An 18,409-nucleotide genomic window follows, 5' to 3' on the forward strand; every position below is an offset into this window, starting at 1 on the left:
TCAGATTGTTAATATTTTTATGGGTAGTTTAAACTCGAGCAGTTTTTTGTTAGTTATCAATTCTCAAAATCAATTCAACTACATAACGTCCAATAAAAAAATTAAAATTCTTCGCGTCGCAGTAATTCACATTTCAGAACAGTATCTATATTTTCAACGATTCGTTCCACTTATTGTTCTCTTTGAAAGTGTAGCTACAGTTCTGTTATTATTCCTATATTTTATTTCCAAATGACAAGTGATTTTTTTTCTATTTTTTTTTTGGCTCTAAGACGACGACTAGTGTCGCAATTCGATGGACATAAGTGCAAGAATTTTGTTTTTTTTTTACAAAAGGTTTAGTTAGGTTGTTATGATGTTAGTTTCAATGACCTGTCAAATAAGGCGAAACTTGAGTTTGTGCAAGTCGCGGCATGTGAAAATAAAACGGCAGTGGCAGCAAATTTGTACGAGCTTTTTTATATTTGAAAATGATGCAATTCGTTTTTGTAAAGAGCAGCATGTAAATAAATGAAAGTATTACTAGTAAGTACTGATTTAACTTTTTAAGCGAAGTTCCTTGTAATATATACTTAGGACTCATTGACAGGATGATCATTGATGACACATTGTCCAGAGGAGAAACGGGTGCAATTGTACTTTACCACCCAGACTTTGGCTAAGTTTAAATACTTCATCAAACATATTTTAATTGTTAATTGTTTTTTCGTGGTACAAATAAACTTACATAATGAGTTGAAAGTCGGATTAGTATTCACAACCGTACAAACCTCATTTTTTGTGTTATTGTTTCTGTTGTTTTTACACATTTGTGAATCATAATAACATTATATAACCACAGAAACAACAGTACTTGTATCACTTTTGATGAACAACTGTTTCTAAAGTTTTAGCTGTTTATTCTATCGTTTGTAAAGCAAATATATTTTTATAAGAACGTTGTTTGGAAACTTGATACGAGTTTTAGGTACAAACTTTAATTTCATTGGACTTACTGCAGACATCTTTGTTGAACTGAGTTCTCTTGTTTAAAGCATGCACTATGCAACTCATTACTATGGTAAGGTTTTTGTGTATGTGATAAATGCATGTGATAAATAATATGTTTTAAAAGAGTATTTTAACAAATAATCACTATTGTAGAGAGACCCTGTAATAATTTATAATAAATGTTTATTGAATTTTGGAAAAAACATCCTATAAATGTTAGCCTTGAGGAGTCGGGAAGACTGGCTTGGTAAGATTTTTTTAACACTGATCGTAGAAATTAGAAGATTTATCTTTTATGTACAATGTTAAAGTTTATTAGTTTCTTTTGTCTTGTTATAAATCACAATTTATATACTATCTTCTACCATTTCTGGTGCTATGTCTATTCTGATAAGTGAAAGTCTTAGACATGTAAAATGCACTGAGATCATGTTGTTAGGGAATTGGATACGATAAGAGCAGCTACACATGTATCCAGAAGAAACAAACATATCATTTAATTTACTGTAGTTCATATACAAGTTGTGAATTTTAACAGAAAAATGTTTATTGTGTATCTGGAGATGAACCCTTAAAATTAACAACCTGTATAAGTGCCAAAAGAAGAAAACTTACAATATGAGTATACATATGAAAGATTCACTACAGAGATCATTAGTTACAGAATATTACAACATAACAAATGTTACTATACAAACTTTATTAAAGCCATTAGCAATAACTTTACGCATTATCGATGAAATGAAAGATATTAATACTAACAATAACTAATTTTAACTTAACGACTTTCAAGATTAAAAATTAAGTATATGTATAAAAAAAGGTATATTTGGTTGATAGTTATAAAACTTAACAAACCAACCCATACTGGCTAAGTGACCCACCGTTTGCAAATATGAGTTAGCTACATTTCAAAATATGCTAAAACAAAGATTCAGTACTATCAAGCAAATAAAGCAGCACCTTTCTGTGACGTTAAATTGCATTTTTTAACTCAAATAAATTCATCAAAGTGGGTAACTAAATGCGCAACCACTGAATGTAAAAAATAGTCAAATCTAAAATACACCTCTGTAGATACATATTTACATGCGTGCATTAATTTTCTGTCATAATCAACAACAATAACAAGTAGTTCACAATATTCTTACACACGTCGTCGCTATGTGGACATCAAAATAAATACAACTGATAAATAAGGAGTCACTGATTTCATAATTATCACTTCTGTTTGAAATGAACACTCACTTTTCACAGATAATGAAAATTGCGCGGTGATACCCAGTTGTGTAATAAAACAAACTTCTCAGGTTCAGGACTTCAGAAAACAGTTCTCAATTTTACAAGATGGTATTTATTACAATGCACTGAAAAATTACGGATTTATAAAATGTGATCCTATTTTTACATTTAAAACTAGTAACAATAATTTAAACAATTATACAAAAAATATTAGGCAAATGACAGCCACATTGAAAACATTTTAAAGGTGCACTTTTGAACGTCATATTTTCCTAATAAACTTTACAACAACAAACGAGTTTTACCGCACTTTCCACAACTACATGTGAAACACGATAACGACTACTTAATTCACAATTTGGATTTATCAGTGGTAGAATACCTACAAGTTACTGCACTGCAGAAATTGTATTTTCTAGAGTTGCACCGCTGAAATCGTCTGAATTTAAAAATAGTTACATCCTTCTGTTCGAATTCAATATCCATATACATCCTTACATGTATATGTATATGTGAAAATGAAGTGCAGTTACGATAGTCTAAAATTATTTCATATAAATTTACATGGCAAAATGTGGACATCAAATTCCTTAAAAATACGTTTTATAGACACTCTAAATAAATTTTGTAAAATAAATTATATAAAATTAATAGAAATAACACACGCATAATGATTCACAGTAATTGCACTACTCCAGGAATTGACGACTTATAAGTTAAGTCGAACTTCATGCTAATATGACCATATATCTATCTACACCAAACCGTATTCTCATCGAGAATATGGAACGTAACGAAAGTTTCACTAAACTACTATATGGGTCTGTTCAGCAAACAACACTTTTTTAAGCCATTTTAACTTGTTTTTGAAACTAGTATTGAAAAAACAAATAATTTCAAGGTTCTAACTGTTTTCCACCTAACTTTAAAACAGGTCGAAAAACCTTAAAAAGTGTTTTATTCTGAACAAATAGGCCTCGTTAAGATAATTTCATTTAGGTTTAAAAAATTAATAGAATATTGGCATAGTACAATGTAACTTAACAAAAATGTGCAGCACAAGAAGATGACTCACTGAAGGTTTTTTCTTTTTATAAATGAACATTCAGACAACGAGCAAACAAAAAATCACAGATATATAATACTTTCACTTTATTGAAATATAATATAAATAACTGATAAATCAACGTCTCTTCTCCCATTCTAACGCGAACTTTCCGGTTAAAAAATTAACATAAACTTAAACCCAATGAAGAACAGTAAAAGTAACAACTTTGGTATGCAGTATCTGACACAGAAGTGTGTGTTCTCCATTTAATTAGGAAAATTGGGATGCTAAAACTATTTTATTCGGCAAGAATTTATTTAAAATTGACTCATCTTAATGATATAAAATGTATTGATTTTGAACTTAAAAATCAAATTGTCCTGAACAGAGCCGTATCGTACGAATTTTAAAACAGGTAAATAAAATTTACAGCTTCATTGATTAATAAATTATCCCAGAGACCTATTTGTTCAGGACTAACGTAGGGGTTGTTCAGAATACAACTTTTTTAACCTGTTTATGTGGAAAAACAAGTTAAAACCTTGAAATTATTTCCAATTTTAAAACTAGTTGAAAAAAAGGTTAAAATACCTCTAAAAAGTGTTGTGTGCTGAATAGACCCATATAAGTAGTCACTAACCGTTCTTTTCAGTTAATTTGACAATAATATAAGAAAAGGAAGACAACACGTTATTGCACATTACTAGCTAACTGCTGGAGGATACATTTAAGGGTTCAGCTGGAGTAATCGGGCTACTTTGACTACTTGCACTGTGTGGAGTAAGATTAGTTCTCGCCATTACTTTCTGTCTTACTTCACGGATTTTCAACTGCAAGCTTGCTTTGTTTGGAAATATGTCCGAATGTAAGGATTGAAAGTTCGAAGTCGCTTGAGCCGACGGAAAATACGTATGCTCTTGAAACAATTGCATTACTAATTGTCTTCTTTGTTCCAAGATCTTTCTGTGACCTTTTTCCGAATCTTTCGATGTGCCTGGGGTACGAGGGGTCCGCGGGGAATTCGCGTCGCCCATTTCCGTCAGTTCTAAAGATACTTAATAGTTTTACCGAATTTTCCACCTTGGGCGTAACAAAGAAACTTACCACGAACGCTTTCCATTGAAAAATCGGGACCGAAGAACACGGCTGGTTTTATAGAAGACGCCGATTTCGGTACTGATTGAGGCGTCTCTCCTTCGGATTCTTCGTCAATTGAGGAGCGATGAGACGTGCTAAGATTGCGCTTCTTGTAAACGAACAGACCGGGACTCGATGAAGAAATGGCACTTGGTGACTGACACTCTTCTGGTTTGAATTGTGGAAGGGAACAAAATTTTTTCTCGAAATTCACTTGTTCTAAAACTCTGAAAGGAAAGAAGTTCGGATGGAATTCTCAAGGACAAAGACTTACTTGTCCATTCCATCCTCTTTGTTTCTTTTAAAGAGACTTTTCTTCGTCATTGGAGAAATTAGGGAGCAATCCGTGGTCAGGTTGTCGTTACCCAAAGGAATCGATGCGTTTTCAACCAATTGATTAGTTGTGGGAAATTGGGCTGTAACTACGAAAATAAGGCAATTTTCCTTCAGTTGGTTTAACGTACCCATGGATTGTCGTCTTTGTAATGGAGCTTTTCCCAGCTGAGCTGGCGTTGGGGCCAATTTGAACTCCTTTTTAAGACTATCGGAGAGGTCAGAATTATGCAATTCTGAAGGTTTCAGCTCCTTGTCCAGACACCTGCCTTCTTTATTTTCGGATTTTAAGTAACCACCTAAAAGAAAAAAAAGTGTTACGATACTGGTAATGTCATGAAAATGACATCCAAACTGCCAGTAGTGCATACAACCATAGCCAAAGAATAAATGCGTAGGTGCATAGGTATTCAGTGTAATACAGTGTGATGCAGAACAACGAAAACAATCACAATAATGAAAATAAATATTAATTGAAATAAAATCCGCAAGCACTAGCAGAATTCGCTCAGGGTACAAAGCCAGATTAAAAAATGAACAATCTTTGAACACATAGTACCTGAGTTTGACGCTGTTGTGGTAATCTGACTCTGCGACGTCTGAGCATCGCATTGTGACGGTATTCCTTGGCTGATGGGTTTATTTAAAGGTTGACTAACAATGACAGATTGCGTGGGAGTTTTAGGTACCAACTGGACTGGTAAAGATACGTTGCGACCATTTGAATCTGACACTGTGAAAGGTGGTGGCATATAGACATATTGAACGGGGTGTTCTGAAGGTGTTGATGCAACTACAACAACAGGTTGAGACCTTTCAGTATCATTAGATAAACATATTGCTGGTTGACCCGTAAAAATAGCAACAGTCACAGGTTGATTGGGGAACTGATTGGTCTGATTATGATTGTCGCCCATTTGAATAATTGAAGTTTGTTTCGCTTGAGGTTTTAAGATTGTTACAGTATGATTTGATTTACTTGAAATAGTGGTAGTTTGTATACCTGATGATGAAACCCACTGAGAAATAGCGTCATTACTTTTAACGGTAACATTATTACAACTGTCATTGAAGTTATTCCAGGTGTCCCCTTCGTTATGTTCGGTCTTTACGTCGCTTTTGCCAACCTTTGGCGATACGGGCATTGTTTTAAAAGCTCCTCCGGTTGGTTGAAATCCGGTAATACCTGACGGGTTCACAGGTGAATAATGGAAATTTAACGTGCTTGTACTTGAAGTTGTACTATATTTCGTGGTGCTATCCGAAGTCGCCATTATTGCTTTAATAGGTTTAGGCCTGTAAGTCACTTCTGTCGAATTTTTACTTGAAACTGGACTAAAACGTTGTTGTGGAAAACTTCGATTCTCGAGTGCCGTCTCTAAGTCACTTTGCGATTCTGAATCCGAATCGGTCACTTTCTCTTTGCATTTCAAGTCGATTTCAACTCCACTTGGTTCTTCACAGATCACCATCTGATCATCATCGCTAACATCAGCTGGATTATCCTGAGTAATTTGACGAATCGGCTCAGATATCGGGGCCGGCGAATTTAAACCTTGAGGGCTCACAGGGAGTTCAACTTCTGCGCTGTCACCAGTCGAACTTAGTTTGCTTCTTGACGAACCCGTAGAAGACTTCCGTCGGTCCTTATTGCACCTGGAAGCACACAACATAAATTTACCACAAGCATGTTTTCCGTTAAAAAAAACACTTCTTAACGTACCATTTCCATTCAGGGTGTGCTTTGAAGTGCGCTTCTTTGACTTCTGAGGCCAGTTCGTGGTATTTTCTTTTCTGTTCCGGGGCCAGCGCGTACCACCATTCCCCTAGAATCTTCGATACTGTTCTGTTATCTTGATTGGGATGTCGTTGATGCACCAAAGTCCTGTGTCTTTTCGAAAATATCATAAAAGCGTTCATTGGACGTCTGATACGGTCTTTGCTCTGAAAACGAACAATCTAAAAATTGGTACATGTCAAAATACTGACCAACCTTGACTAAATTATTGTCTTTTGTATTGTTTTGCAAAGAACTTAGAGACTGAGTTCTGCGTTTGTTCGAAGCGTTCTCGTTAAGATTGCTTGTATCAGTCGATTCATTTTCAAAAACGTCATCATCCTCCTCAGCTGGTATAGGCATAAGTTCCACATCCCCGTCGTCTTCCGTAACATCAATTTTAGAACTTGACGTTGTGGGGACAGGAGGTGCTGACAAAGGCGGTGAGAGTTCCGATAAAGGTGGAGAATTCGGATCTGGACACGCTGTCAGAATGGGCACTATAGAATGCCAGGGTATTACAAACGCCGATTGAGAATTGGTCGTGATTTTTTGTTGAGGTATTATTGTTCTGGTTTGGTTCTGAGTAAACTGAGGAGATGTAGCACTGTGAGAAATCCTCACATGTGACTGTGATTGAAGTGAACCATGTTGAATCACATTATCTTTATGGTTTTGTATATTAGACACTAAAAAAAATAAATCTCAAGAACGAATCTGCGGAAAATAAACATACCTTGATCAGTTTTGACAATAACAGGTGCGGTGGATTGGGGTACGCTAGCTGGAATAACTTTTTTCACTACAGATTGCGATGCTGACGGTAAAATTGGCAACAACTGATTTGGATTGACTATAACTGGTAGCAGACTTGCGTTAGTCGAATTTGTTTGCACTACGCCAACTTCCGCGGAATGTGAATTGTTCATGTTAGTAACATTATTTGATGCTACATGGATCGTCTGAGTTTGCATTAAATGATCAGTTTGAATAACCTACCAACAAATTGATAAATAATATTTTTACGTTTTATTATAATTCACCTGTCTTTGAAAGGGTTTACTTTCTTTCGACTCATTCTCTGCATCATTTTTTATCACCATCATATTCTTTTCGTGTTGTGGCATTACGCAATAAACCGCTCCTACAGACATTATTAATAACTGAGAATTAATAATATTTTATTTAGTACCTGAAGAAATCTGGTTTTCTGCTTCGATCGTTTGTGTGGTAGAACTCGTAAGAGCGTGTTGTAATATCACACTTTGTTGTTCGTTTGTATTGGACGTCCATTGCCTAGGACTAGGCGACAATCGAATTACACTGGAAACGCCTTGAATAGGCCTGACAGACTCCGGTCTAATAAAAAAACGTGGCGGCTATCACCATATTAATTTCTTTCGTTTTTACCTTATCAGTGGTTGATGATAGGTGCTGTTGTACCCTGGTGGTCCTGGAGAGCTGATTTTCTGTAAGCTGGGGCTGATGATGGGCATAAAGACGTTTTGTCTCGATCCTACAGTAATCGGGGACTGCATTGTGTGAGGAGATGAGCCTTGATGGTTGGGCGAATATGCAGGAGTAGCGGAACGTGAACTTCCTAAAGATACTAAAACCGTCTCATGAACTACAGAATCGACTTTATGTGTGTTTTACTTTACCCAACATATTCGCAGCATCTGTTTCCTCTTGGTCAAAACGTCCAGTAATGCGTCTGTCATTGCAATTCGGTGAAGTTTCTGAGTCTCTGGAAGTATCCTCACCATCTGCTTTACTATTAGAACGTGGGAAAGCAGGACCACTTCGAAGGCTATTACCTTTAAGGCTAAGATGTCTTGAACAGTATCCTCTCCTTTGAGACTCTTTTGTGCAGCCATCTTTAGAACATAATCTTCTCCACTGCTTTCCGTTAAACTTTTTTCTTATACCGTTAGGATTGGATACGACGTCTCCTTTCTTATATTTGTGGGGTGTAGCGGCCTGACTTCGAGGTGTCGTAGGCTGAGATCTGGGTGTCACACTGCTTGACGAACTTCCTCTACTATGCATACTGCTTCTTTTCGAACTTCCTGAAAGTTTAGCGTCTACTTCCGAATTAAAAGTAATATCACCTCGTCGCAGTTCGTCTTCTTCACTCTCACAGTAATCGTCGTAATTTCTACCATTTGACTGTGGCGTGCAAACGGACACGGGAGTATGTAACTGTGGCGATACAGTATTATTTGGAAAATATTCTATCTTAGGAGTTATAGGTTCATGGATAGGTGGAGGGTCGACCAATTCATCATACCACGGAGGACGTAATAAACGCAGTTCGGATCGTTTTACGGTTATTTTTAATTGTTTTTCCCCGATTACAGCCACTACAAATCTTACGAGTTGTCCTTCGCTACAAATGTTAAAAACAACACCTTCCACAAACATTTGCTGTTGATTATGACGAACACAAACGCGAGCCCCCAAAGTCACTTCGTTTTTGGATGGACTTGCGTCGCCGATTACATTATAGCATTCGTTATCGAAGACGTTGCTAAAGTGAATAAGTTTCTCGTCCTTACCGTCCAGCTCTACGGTAATCTAAAACATAATCCCAACAAAATATTAGACAAAACAATGATGCAAATCTAGTGAGTAATCAAGAAACTATGTTAGTTACAACATCCCAAGAGAAGTTATATTTTATTATTTCATAAATTCGAGAATTTAGATAACAATAAAAAGTCGGCGTCTAAAGGCTTGATGTAATTTTTTTTCTCATCAATGAATAGCGCGATTCATGTCAATATTAATCATAGACAGCGGTTCTCGATTCTCCAATAACAGTCCTACAAAATTTAACTTTTCTTTTTTCGGCAAGAAGTCTCAACGGTTTTCCATAATAATAATTCCATAGATTGATTATAAAAGCTCTAGTTTTTAAGCTTTTCAATTGTTTTTCTAAATTATGAAAGAGCGATCTAGGTAACAAGAAATTGACAATAAACATGCTATAACATTTAATGGTATTGTTTAAAGAGTAACATCGATTTTGAATGAATTTTAGGACTTTAAAACAAAAAACTTCAGAAATACATTTTTTTTTAGCTGGTTTATACTGAAATTTAACATTAAAGTATCTATTTTTTCGAAAACTAGAGCTGATCTTGAAAAACCGATTACTGTTTCGTAATCAGAACGCCCTGTATATCCAGAAACCCCTTTTACATCTAAAATATACTGCTGTCCAGTGTAATTAATAGGAACAAATTCGAATGATAAAAATGACTCCAAGGAATCGGAGGTATAGAAGAAATACAAAGAAAGAAATTCCAAAAAAATCCAAAACTCATTCAAAAAAGTCATCAAATGCAAGAAATGAAAAAATCGAAGAAATGAAAGCAGAATAAGAAATCGAAAATGTAAAGGAATCTTAAGAATACAGAAATGCTAGAAATCTAACAGAACCAAAGTAATCGAAGAAAAAATAAGAATAACTGATTTAATTTGAAGAATGTAAGGAATCCGGCAAATAGAAAAAACTATGGAAGATCTCTAAGAAATCTGCAAGCAATCCAATTAGAAGAAAATAAAAATTGTAAGTAATTTTGAAAATATGGGAGATTGAAGGAATCCAATTTAGAAAATCTCCAAAATTTAAAGAATACCGGCACGGTCATGTATTAAAACCAATCCAAGGAATCTAAAGAATTCAACAAGTGGGAGACAAGCGATGAATCGAAGAAATAAGTTAAGAAGGATTTGATTAAACTCCAAAGAGTGCAATAAAGCAAGATATCCATGAAATTGAAAAAACGAGGGAATAAAAAATATATACAAGAAACCCAAAAAATCTATTTCTACGTTTTCTTTGTTTTTATTGAATGCAAAAACAATTTTACGCTCATATGTCATATTTTTTGGTAAAAATGTAGAGTCGTCTATGAATAATATTGACGTGGATCACATTTTATGCTACAATCGGTTCAGATTTCAAATCTCCACATTGGGATTTTTAAGATGACAAGGTTGGCATCATTGCCTCCCCAGAGAATGACATCAAATTTATCGTGTATTTCGGTTACGTGCGAGCCCTAAAACTTCCCCGTGAAGTGAATTTCTCTTTAGATGTGACTGCTGTGGAATGAAATTCTCCTCAGATGTAACTGTCGCTTGAAAACGGTAAGAAAAAACTTAAAATTCGACATATCACACTGACAGAATGTACACAATCGTATTTTGTAACCCAAAACCTATCTTTGCAACAAGAACAAATTACACAATGGAAATCTTTGATTCTGCGACCTTGGATATTTGCAATCTGAACCGATTTTAACCATGAGAACAATGCAAATTGACATCTAGGGCTACCAACGTGTTTAAAAAATGTAAAGCCCCAATTAGACTCAATTTTTTCTATATGATATTTGAGGTATGCAACCCATTCTTCGGATGTGTACAAAATCCTTTTGTAAATTGAGCACGACAATTAGTCCTTGTTTTGGATAATAAACCAATGAGAAAATGTGCTTGTAATTTTTAGGATTTACGACAGGATCCACTTATTTCAAGTTTTTATAGCAACTTAAAACAGTAGAATAGTAGTACAGAAAAAAATCAGTTATAAATTTAGTACATTTTGGCATGGATCCGGTTCATCAGTAATTTAAGAAACTACCTAAATTGCAGTTAAACTAGTTTGTTTAACAATATATTTTAAGGAATGTTAATCTAATTGGGTTTTAGTCTCTAGTCTGATCATGCATGCATTTCCAAATAAAGTGAGAATAAAAATATTGATATTAAATATTCCTAGACGTCGTTTTGTAGTACCTTTTGAAGGTGAAATTGTTTACAAGTGAAATTTGTGTGATAATGATAAATAAAGATAAAAGTTGTTATGTACTGTACTCACATTACTACCACTAGCATCCCGGATGACTCCTGGATAGTACCAGTCCCCTTGTTTAGCAAGTACTCTATGATTACACCACTCACTAAGATCAACACTGTTTTGTTTATTACTTGGACAGGAGTAATCTACAGCTGTGGATTGTGGTGGTGTGGACATAACACTTTGCACAACAGATACAGGAATGTATGAAGCAGTGGCACTACTCTCCTCCAGTTCAGAAGGATCAAATTTCCTCTTTTTGGGCAGTTTTCGAACGCCCATATCCATGATTGATATACTTCAAGAAGTGGTGTCTTCTTTTGGGTTTTTGATCACAAATTATTACGAGTATGTTCTAAATGGCTTTCTTGATGGTCTGTCATTGTACCTTTTATTTGTCAACATAACTTCTGTGTGTATCATTTATGAAGATGTCAACTGTTGACATTGGCTAATTTTGGAAAGGTTTAGCACGACAGCAACCTGTAAATTAACGAAAAGATTGTTAATCCACTCATATTTTCTATATATTCGTCGTCTAACAAGCAATAATAATAATAAACACCTACTGTTTTATGAATGGATGGTATTATACTACTGCATAGTAAATAAATATATTTAGCCGTCATGTAGCTGATACTATATAAACACGTGTATATTTCATTAAAACTTATTACAATACTACTTTAACTTGTCTATTATTAGAAAACATTCACTCTGCTTGTCTCTTTTGATTACCTAACGTTTTATTTCATAGGATCACAGCTTTTCGCGACACCCACAAAACGCAGACACAGAAACAGAACACTCCCCTTCCTTCCCCTCTTCTTCCATGACTTTTATGTTCATGCGTACCAAACGCGGTCCAAGGAAATCTCGAATAGAAAGCACGGTTTACACACAACAATCTTCATTAATATTTTACTAAATATTATAAACTCCTTCTATTCTTCCTGTGATATCAACACCATCGATACTGACACTTCTTTTGTTACCACTACGGCCCGAGTAATAATATAATAACAATAACAAACCGAAGATACGAGTTTGGTTTAATAACTAACTACAAGGTCGCCAGTGCCACCATACGTACGCCAATGGCGCGAAATTTTGATTAGATATCAACGATAATTATTATTTTTACGCTGATTTTGATAAAAGAATTGATAGTCGTTCGTTTTCCTTTGTCATTTTAGTTGGGAAAAGAAAAATAAGATGACAAATGGTACGAAGGGTGTTACACATAGTCAATTATTTTACTTATCGATACTTTATCAACATATTATAATGAGAATAATGAGAATTTGAAGCGTCGACAAATAAATAAACACAACTTTTTCAGTGAACCTCCAGACTCCGTTTTTGTCGTCAATAATAGCAGTTTTTCCACAGGGAAAGGATAATAAATAAAGGAAATTTATAGCTTAAATGTATATATATTTTTAAGTGTATATTTTCATCGAATTACAGAATTGATGAAACGTAATATAGACATATCTACAAAGAAAGTGTTATAGATGTGGCGTTCTTTTTGTTACGAAAGTGTATGATACATACAACTATACACTTCAGATTAAAAAACGATCCGCTTACATAATTAAAACTATTTGTAGGCTTGCTTGCTGAAAGGCGTTATACATGCGTTTATAAAATTACCCTAATACATCTATGTACAATATTAATAAAATACAACGAGATTCTACAAATAATGATCGGCATTGAACATGTGATGTGTGTTTTTTTAAATATTTTCAGTCTTGTTAAATAGTTTCCAATAACGGCGTTTAAACAAAATGCTCAACAATTTTCAAGTATGACTATTTAAACTATGGTTTAAATTTAACTAGTGGTATATTTTTTGATGCTAAACATTTATCACATACCCATTCAGCATATACTTCTGCTGTTAGCAATTGAAATGCGGCTTCTGTCAAGCCTGTACAACCTCTGCAAAACACAATTTCAGTACAAGTAAACAATCGACTTAGAAATACCTGTGAAACCAAAAATTGCAACCACTTTCACACAAAATTGCTTGATCATTATCGTGAACTTCTTTGTGACAAACTCCACAGGGATATATCGGGGGAGCGTTTGGATTTTGTGAATTAAAAACCTGAAAGTTATTATTAGTTTTTTATCGTGTATTTTGCATATTTACCATTGGCTGGTCAGCTGGATATACTTTGCCTGCACTCACAGGCATTGGTTTTGAATACATGGTATTCATAGGCGACATCATAAAATTATTGTTGTGGGGAGGCCCTGTTAACAAAAACTGAAATTACAAATCAGTCAATCATTTTTTTTTGGGTTTTTTTTGACGACGTGGCAGACATTTCAAATTCCATTAATAAAAGGAATACCTATAGGTCCATTTGGGCTATTCATATTTATTGCACTAGACATAGGCCCATTCATTTGAGGTCCATTGTTTATGGGACCGGGTCCCCCCATGTTTCCGCTCATTGGTCCATTCCCAGTGATTGGTCCCTGCATTCCTGGGCCCATGTTATTGATAGGACTATGCATGGGACCCGCTATAGCGTGCATGGGTCCATTAGGACTATGCATCATATGAGGGCCCATATGATTGCCCATGGGGCCATTCAGACGTGGGCCGTTCATCATCAAAGGATTGTTCATCATATGGGAATTTGGGTGTGAATTTGGGCTATGCATTAATGGAGAAGCCATTCCCATTGCAGGACCTTAAAATAAAAATAATCTCACTAAACAAACTAAGGGTAGCGTCACTGTCGTGCATAGTTTTAATTTACCCATTGGCCTACACATGTTCATGTTATTTACAGCCAGAGACATATTGGGGCCCATTCCCATGGAAGCACTATTTCTCACATTAATTGAATTCACTGTGCTTGGACAATCATCAAAGGGATTGGAGGCCACGATAGTGTCGCCGTATCCGGACAATGGAGGTGGCAGCAAATCTTGAACATTTGGGGGCGTTTGAATTGGTGTTTGCACGTTTTTTCGTCGTTTCTTCGGATTTGAACTTGCAGTTGAAAGTTCTGATGAAATATTTTGAACATTTAGGCGAAACGGTGACATGTGACTCATCTCTAGGCACTACTTAGTCTACTTAACGATCACTGAAAAGATCCAAATCATTCTTTACTCAAAATGTTTCATCGTAAGTAAACAATCGTGTTGCTTTACTCGACACATTCACGTATCTACGAAAACGAGCGAGCTGTTGAGCAACAACTACTCTAAACAAAACACACCAAATCGTAAACAAATAGTACCAATATCGACCTCTGAAAATCACTAAATAGGTCACGTCGCATAGAGGCGGACAGTGGGAGATGGGATTCCGAATTTGTTACTGCCGCGCGACCACGAGGGGCGCTGCGTCGAATTTTGGCACATTTTTTTGAAAATTAATCAATAATCAAGTAATTATAACATAACTTCTATTTATTTGGACAAACATTTGATTTATTTCTTTTTAAATACTTTTTTAGGTTTCCCGACAAGACGGCAATTTATCTATAGATTTGATATTATTTTTGAAATTGATTATTATTTAAGTCACTTTTCTACTTTAAGCACTAAGAGAATGTTAAATACAAGACAAAGATGCTAACCGAGAGAGTAACAAGTTAAAAATCTCAAAATTTCAAAAAATACTTTAGAAACAAGATGTGTAGAAATTGATTCCGAATGGCGAATAAAGAAAATGAAGAAAAATAGAAATAGAAAACATAGCTTTTCCAATTGCCTATAATTAATTGTCCACATTGCAAACACGCGTACTCTAAGCTGACGAGCCGTGGTGACGTCATAAGCCGTCTTCGACCGGTTTTCAAGTGAAAGTGGTCCAGTTTCCAGCCCGATTACACGACACAAAACAAGTTTTTTATACCGAATTGTGGCAATATAAAAAACTGGAATTCGACCTTACAGGTGCACCAGTTGAAGTTGAAGGAGCGAGTATAAGGGATGAGTCATTATCATGAATGAAACATATCGTAAGCGGATCAAGTGATCGCGGTAAAGAAGGCTTTGAAATTTGAGTTGTGTTGCTAGCTCTGTCAATTTTTTTGTTTTAGATCAGCGTTAATCGTTTAATTAATTGTTCAAGTTAATTTGGACGTGATTGAGTGGGAAAAATTGTTCATCCGGCATTAAAAAAAAATCGAATTTCTTTATAATATCGTTTAATCTTTAAATCGTTTAAATTTTCCTTCTAGGCAGACCTGGCATTTTGAACGTATGTCAGCTTCTTGCTCGAAAACTGCCAAATCTCGCAAATATTTAATTTGTATTCGTCAAAACTCATTAAACCATCGCATGCTTAATAAAGGTGTAAAAATCCTCTATCAAGCAGGCGACGCATTAAACGCAGTTCGGTCAGGTCAGGTAAGGCTGGCAGCGCCACCAAAATGGACGAAATCATGTCCAATCTGGACAATGTCTGTGGCTGTCATCTTATCTGTCACCCGATAGGTGGGGGATATAACCTCAAAAACAAATTTTTATTTACGTGTCGATGTTTTAACTCAAAGTGTGATATAATGGAAATTACAGCAAAAAATCATAAACTTTGGGAAGACACGTAATATGAAGATTTATTGTAACATTATAATTTTCATCATTTCTCTTCTGATATGTTGTGTGTGCATTCTCCTCTCCATTATCCAGTACTACTACTTAAATTACAATTTCTATAAAAAAGAGATCAATTATGTTCCCATATTTGAAGATTTAATCGCAACAGATTCAAATAATAACGCTCTTGGTTACACACTAAATGCCATAGAAGACCATTCAAGCGATAATGTGATATTAAGTAATTTAAATGCTCTACTTGAGTCTCATCAACCACCAAACAAAGGAAGCTCTTATCTGGACAGGCCATCAAATTTTAACATCAAGTCATCGAATTCGGAAATTCTTAACATTCTTCATGCAGCTATTGGGTTCAAACTTGCGGGGAAAAATCACAAGGCTCTGAAATTACTTGAACATGCCACAGCTATAGCACCGGATAATCCCGACGTTCTGAATTGGTATGGAGAATTTCTTGAGCAAATTCGTCATGATGTCGTTACCGCGGACGAATTATACTTCAAAGTAATATTTTGACTCTGTTGGAAGTTGTACTCATTTATTTTTTCAGGCATTGACTCACTCTCCCACTCATCAGGCGGCACTGATAAACCACAAAAGAACTTCCCCAGTTGTCGATAGACTAGATTTGGAGCTATTTAGTAATATTGATAAGAAAAAAGATTATTTAAAAAAACAATTTGATTCATATAATTTCGAAACTCTAAAGAAACAAGCGTATTATTTACATATTTATCACACTGTGGGTATTGAGGGTAACACCATGACGGTAGAGCAGCTCCGCGCAGTCTTAGAAACAGGACAAGTTATTCATGGGAAGAGTATAATTGAGCATAATGAAGTGTTGGGGCTGCAGCTAGCACTAAAATATGTTAAAAGTTTAGCCAGAAAAGAGTACATCACCGTTGATGATATCCTACAAATGCATAAAAGGGTAATGGGACACGTTGATCCTCTCACCTCTGGAGTTTTTCGCGATACCAAAGTAAGTAATCTTCTTAAGTCGAAGTAAAATAATTATTTCTATTATCCTCGTTAGGTTTTTGTAGGGCGTCACATTCCACCTTCTGCCGAGAAAGTCCCAGAATTAATGGAAAGTTACGTCACTTGGTTAAATTCCGACGAAGCTAGAAATATGCATCCAGTGCGATACGCGGCTTTAGCCCATTATAAATTCGTTGACATTCATCCTTTTGTGGATGGAAATGGACGCACAAGCAGATTAATCATGAATTTAATTCTTCTGCGAGGGGGTTATCCCCCAATTATGGTTTTAAAAGAACAAAGAGATAAATATTATGATGCACTTAACATTGCCAATGTCGGAGATGTCCGGCCTTTCGTCAGGTTTATAGCACATTGTACGTTGCAAATCCTAGAAATGTACATTCAGGGAACACAAATGTTGGTACTTGATGGTGATAGCGTTAATACTGACACCGAGATAAGGTTATAACAGGATCTGATTTTAACTGTAACCCAGGAATGGGATAAGCAGTTGAAAATGCGCCAAGAAAGTGTTGCCAAAGAACCAGGGCTGGTTGGACTGGATTTTAAATACAATTGTTAAATATTTAGATATACAATTATTTATTGTGATGTACATTTTAAAAATTAAACGAGTTGCTTGAAAAATACGAGTTTTCATTCTTTCTTCCAGAAATAAAAAAATGAGACTGTTTTTTTTTCGAGCTAGAGAATTTAATTTTCGCTGAACCGGAGTAAGAAGTGTGGCCTCGTTTTAGACGAAACATTACAACAAAAAATATTTCTACATAGACATAAACAGTGGAATTAACACTGAACTTGACACAATACGTATGTTCAAACATTCAATAATTATTCTTAATTATCGTGTAAATATTATCGATGATGTGACAGATTTAAATATGCACAAGAAGCAAAATATTGAGTGTTTATTATGCAGAAGTATAAATAGTTAAATCTCTAATTTTAAATCTTAAACTTGACATTGTAGCGTGAGCTTGAAGGTCGTGTTAAATACATCATAAATAATGGAAAGATTCACTTTCATGAGTTTGAATGGGAAGTGAAACAAAATTCCCATATTTCGTGCATAACAGCTAATGACTTTAACAGTTTTGTTTTGGCGCTACACTACTACTCATGCGCATTTTCAACGTGCTCCAAGTCATTGCTGACGCGAAGAAGTGTACTATAAGTTAACAAAACTCGATTACTACCTGTTCCCACTCCTTTCTAGGTTGATTGCTTTCGGTTGCTTTTAAAACTGTAGTTCCGTTCGGTGAACACAAACAACTGTAAGTGAACAGAAAACGTTTTGTTAAACTGTTTGAAGCGATGATGTAAACTTTTAATAAATGAATTGTTCAGTGCCTTCCGCGTTCGGAAAACAACAAATTGTTTCTCTTCAATGAAAATGTTTAGAAAATAT

General features: G+C 35.2%; 3 protein-coding genes across 14 annotated transcripts; 1 reads left to right on the top strand and 2 right to left on the bottom strand.

Moving 5' to 3' along the window:
* Positions 1–1,461: 1,461 nt before the first annotated feature.
* On the bottom strand, positions 1,462–12,449 carry cic (Putative transcription factor capicua). 12 transcript variants are annotated; one of them, XM_088047623.1, is made up of 15 exons: positions 11,967–12,127; positions 11,419–11,880; positions 8,345–9,104; positions 8,189–8,293; positions 7,938–8,136; positions 7,720–7,886; positions 7,571–7,671; positions 7,264–7,522; positions 6,744–7,216; positions 6,474–6,709; positions 5,310–6,406; positions 4,882–5,049; positions 4,692–4,839; positions 4,385–4,644; positions 1,462–4,334 (listed from the first exon to the last, which is right to left on the bottom strand). In XM_088047623.1, exons 2-15 carry the CDS (start codon positions 11,683–11,685, stop codon positions 3,988–3,990), a joined length of 4,587 nt encoding a protein of 1,528 aa, XP_087903749.1. In that variant the 5' UTR covers positions 11,686–11,880; positions 11,967–12,127; the 3' UTR covers positions 1,462–3,987. The 12 variants fall into 12 exon arrangements, with proteins under 12 accessions (XP_087903749.1, XP_087903750.1, XP_087903743.1 ...); XM_088047624.1 differs by having other exon boundaries at positions 5,310–5,543; positions 5,754–6,406; positions 8,189–9,104; XM_088047617.1 differs by lacking the exon at positions 11,967–12,127 and adding an exon at positions 12,136–12,449 and having other exon boundaries at positions 8,189–9,104.
* A 364-nt stretch (positions 12,450–12,813) lies between these two features.
* pygo (pygopus family PHD finger) lies at positions 12,814–14,674 on the bottom strand. Its single transcript, XM_088048144.1, has 5 exons — positions 14,178–14,674; positions 13,764–14,108; positions 13,559–13,662; positions 13,392–13,513; positions 12,814–13,344 (listed from the first exon to the last, which is right to left on the bottom strand). Exons 1-5 carry the CDS (start codon positions 14,476–14,478, stop codon positions 13,224–13,226), a joined length of 993 nt encoding a protein of 330 aa, XP_087904270.1. The 5' UTR covers positions 14,479–14,674; the 3' UTR covers positions 12,814–13,223.
* A 1,301-nt stretch (positions 14,675–15,975) lies between these two features.
* On the top strand, positions 15,976–17,628 carry LOC148167428 (protein adenylyltransferase Fic-like). Its single transcript, XM_088048143.1, has 3 exons — positions 15,976–16,497; positions 16,544–16,978; positions 17,033–17,628. The coding sequence occupies exons 1-3, from the start codon at positions 15,985–15,987 to the stop codon at positions 17,447–17,449; spliced, it is 1,365 nt and encodes a 454-aa protein (XP_087904269.1). The 5' UTR covers positions 15,976–15,984; the 3' UTR covers positions 17,450–17,628.
* Positions 17,629–18,409: the final 781 nt, after the last annotated feature.

Source organism: Gnatocerus cornutus, chromosome 10 (assembly GCF_029298725.1).
Source record: "Gnatocerus cornutus isolate USDA-ARS CGAHR chromosome 10, icGnaCorn1.1, whole genome shotgun sequence".
Taxonomy (NCBI): Eukaryota; Metazoa; Arthropoda; class Insecta; order Coleoptera; family Tenebrionidae; genus Gnatocerus; species Gnatocerus cornutus.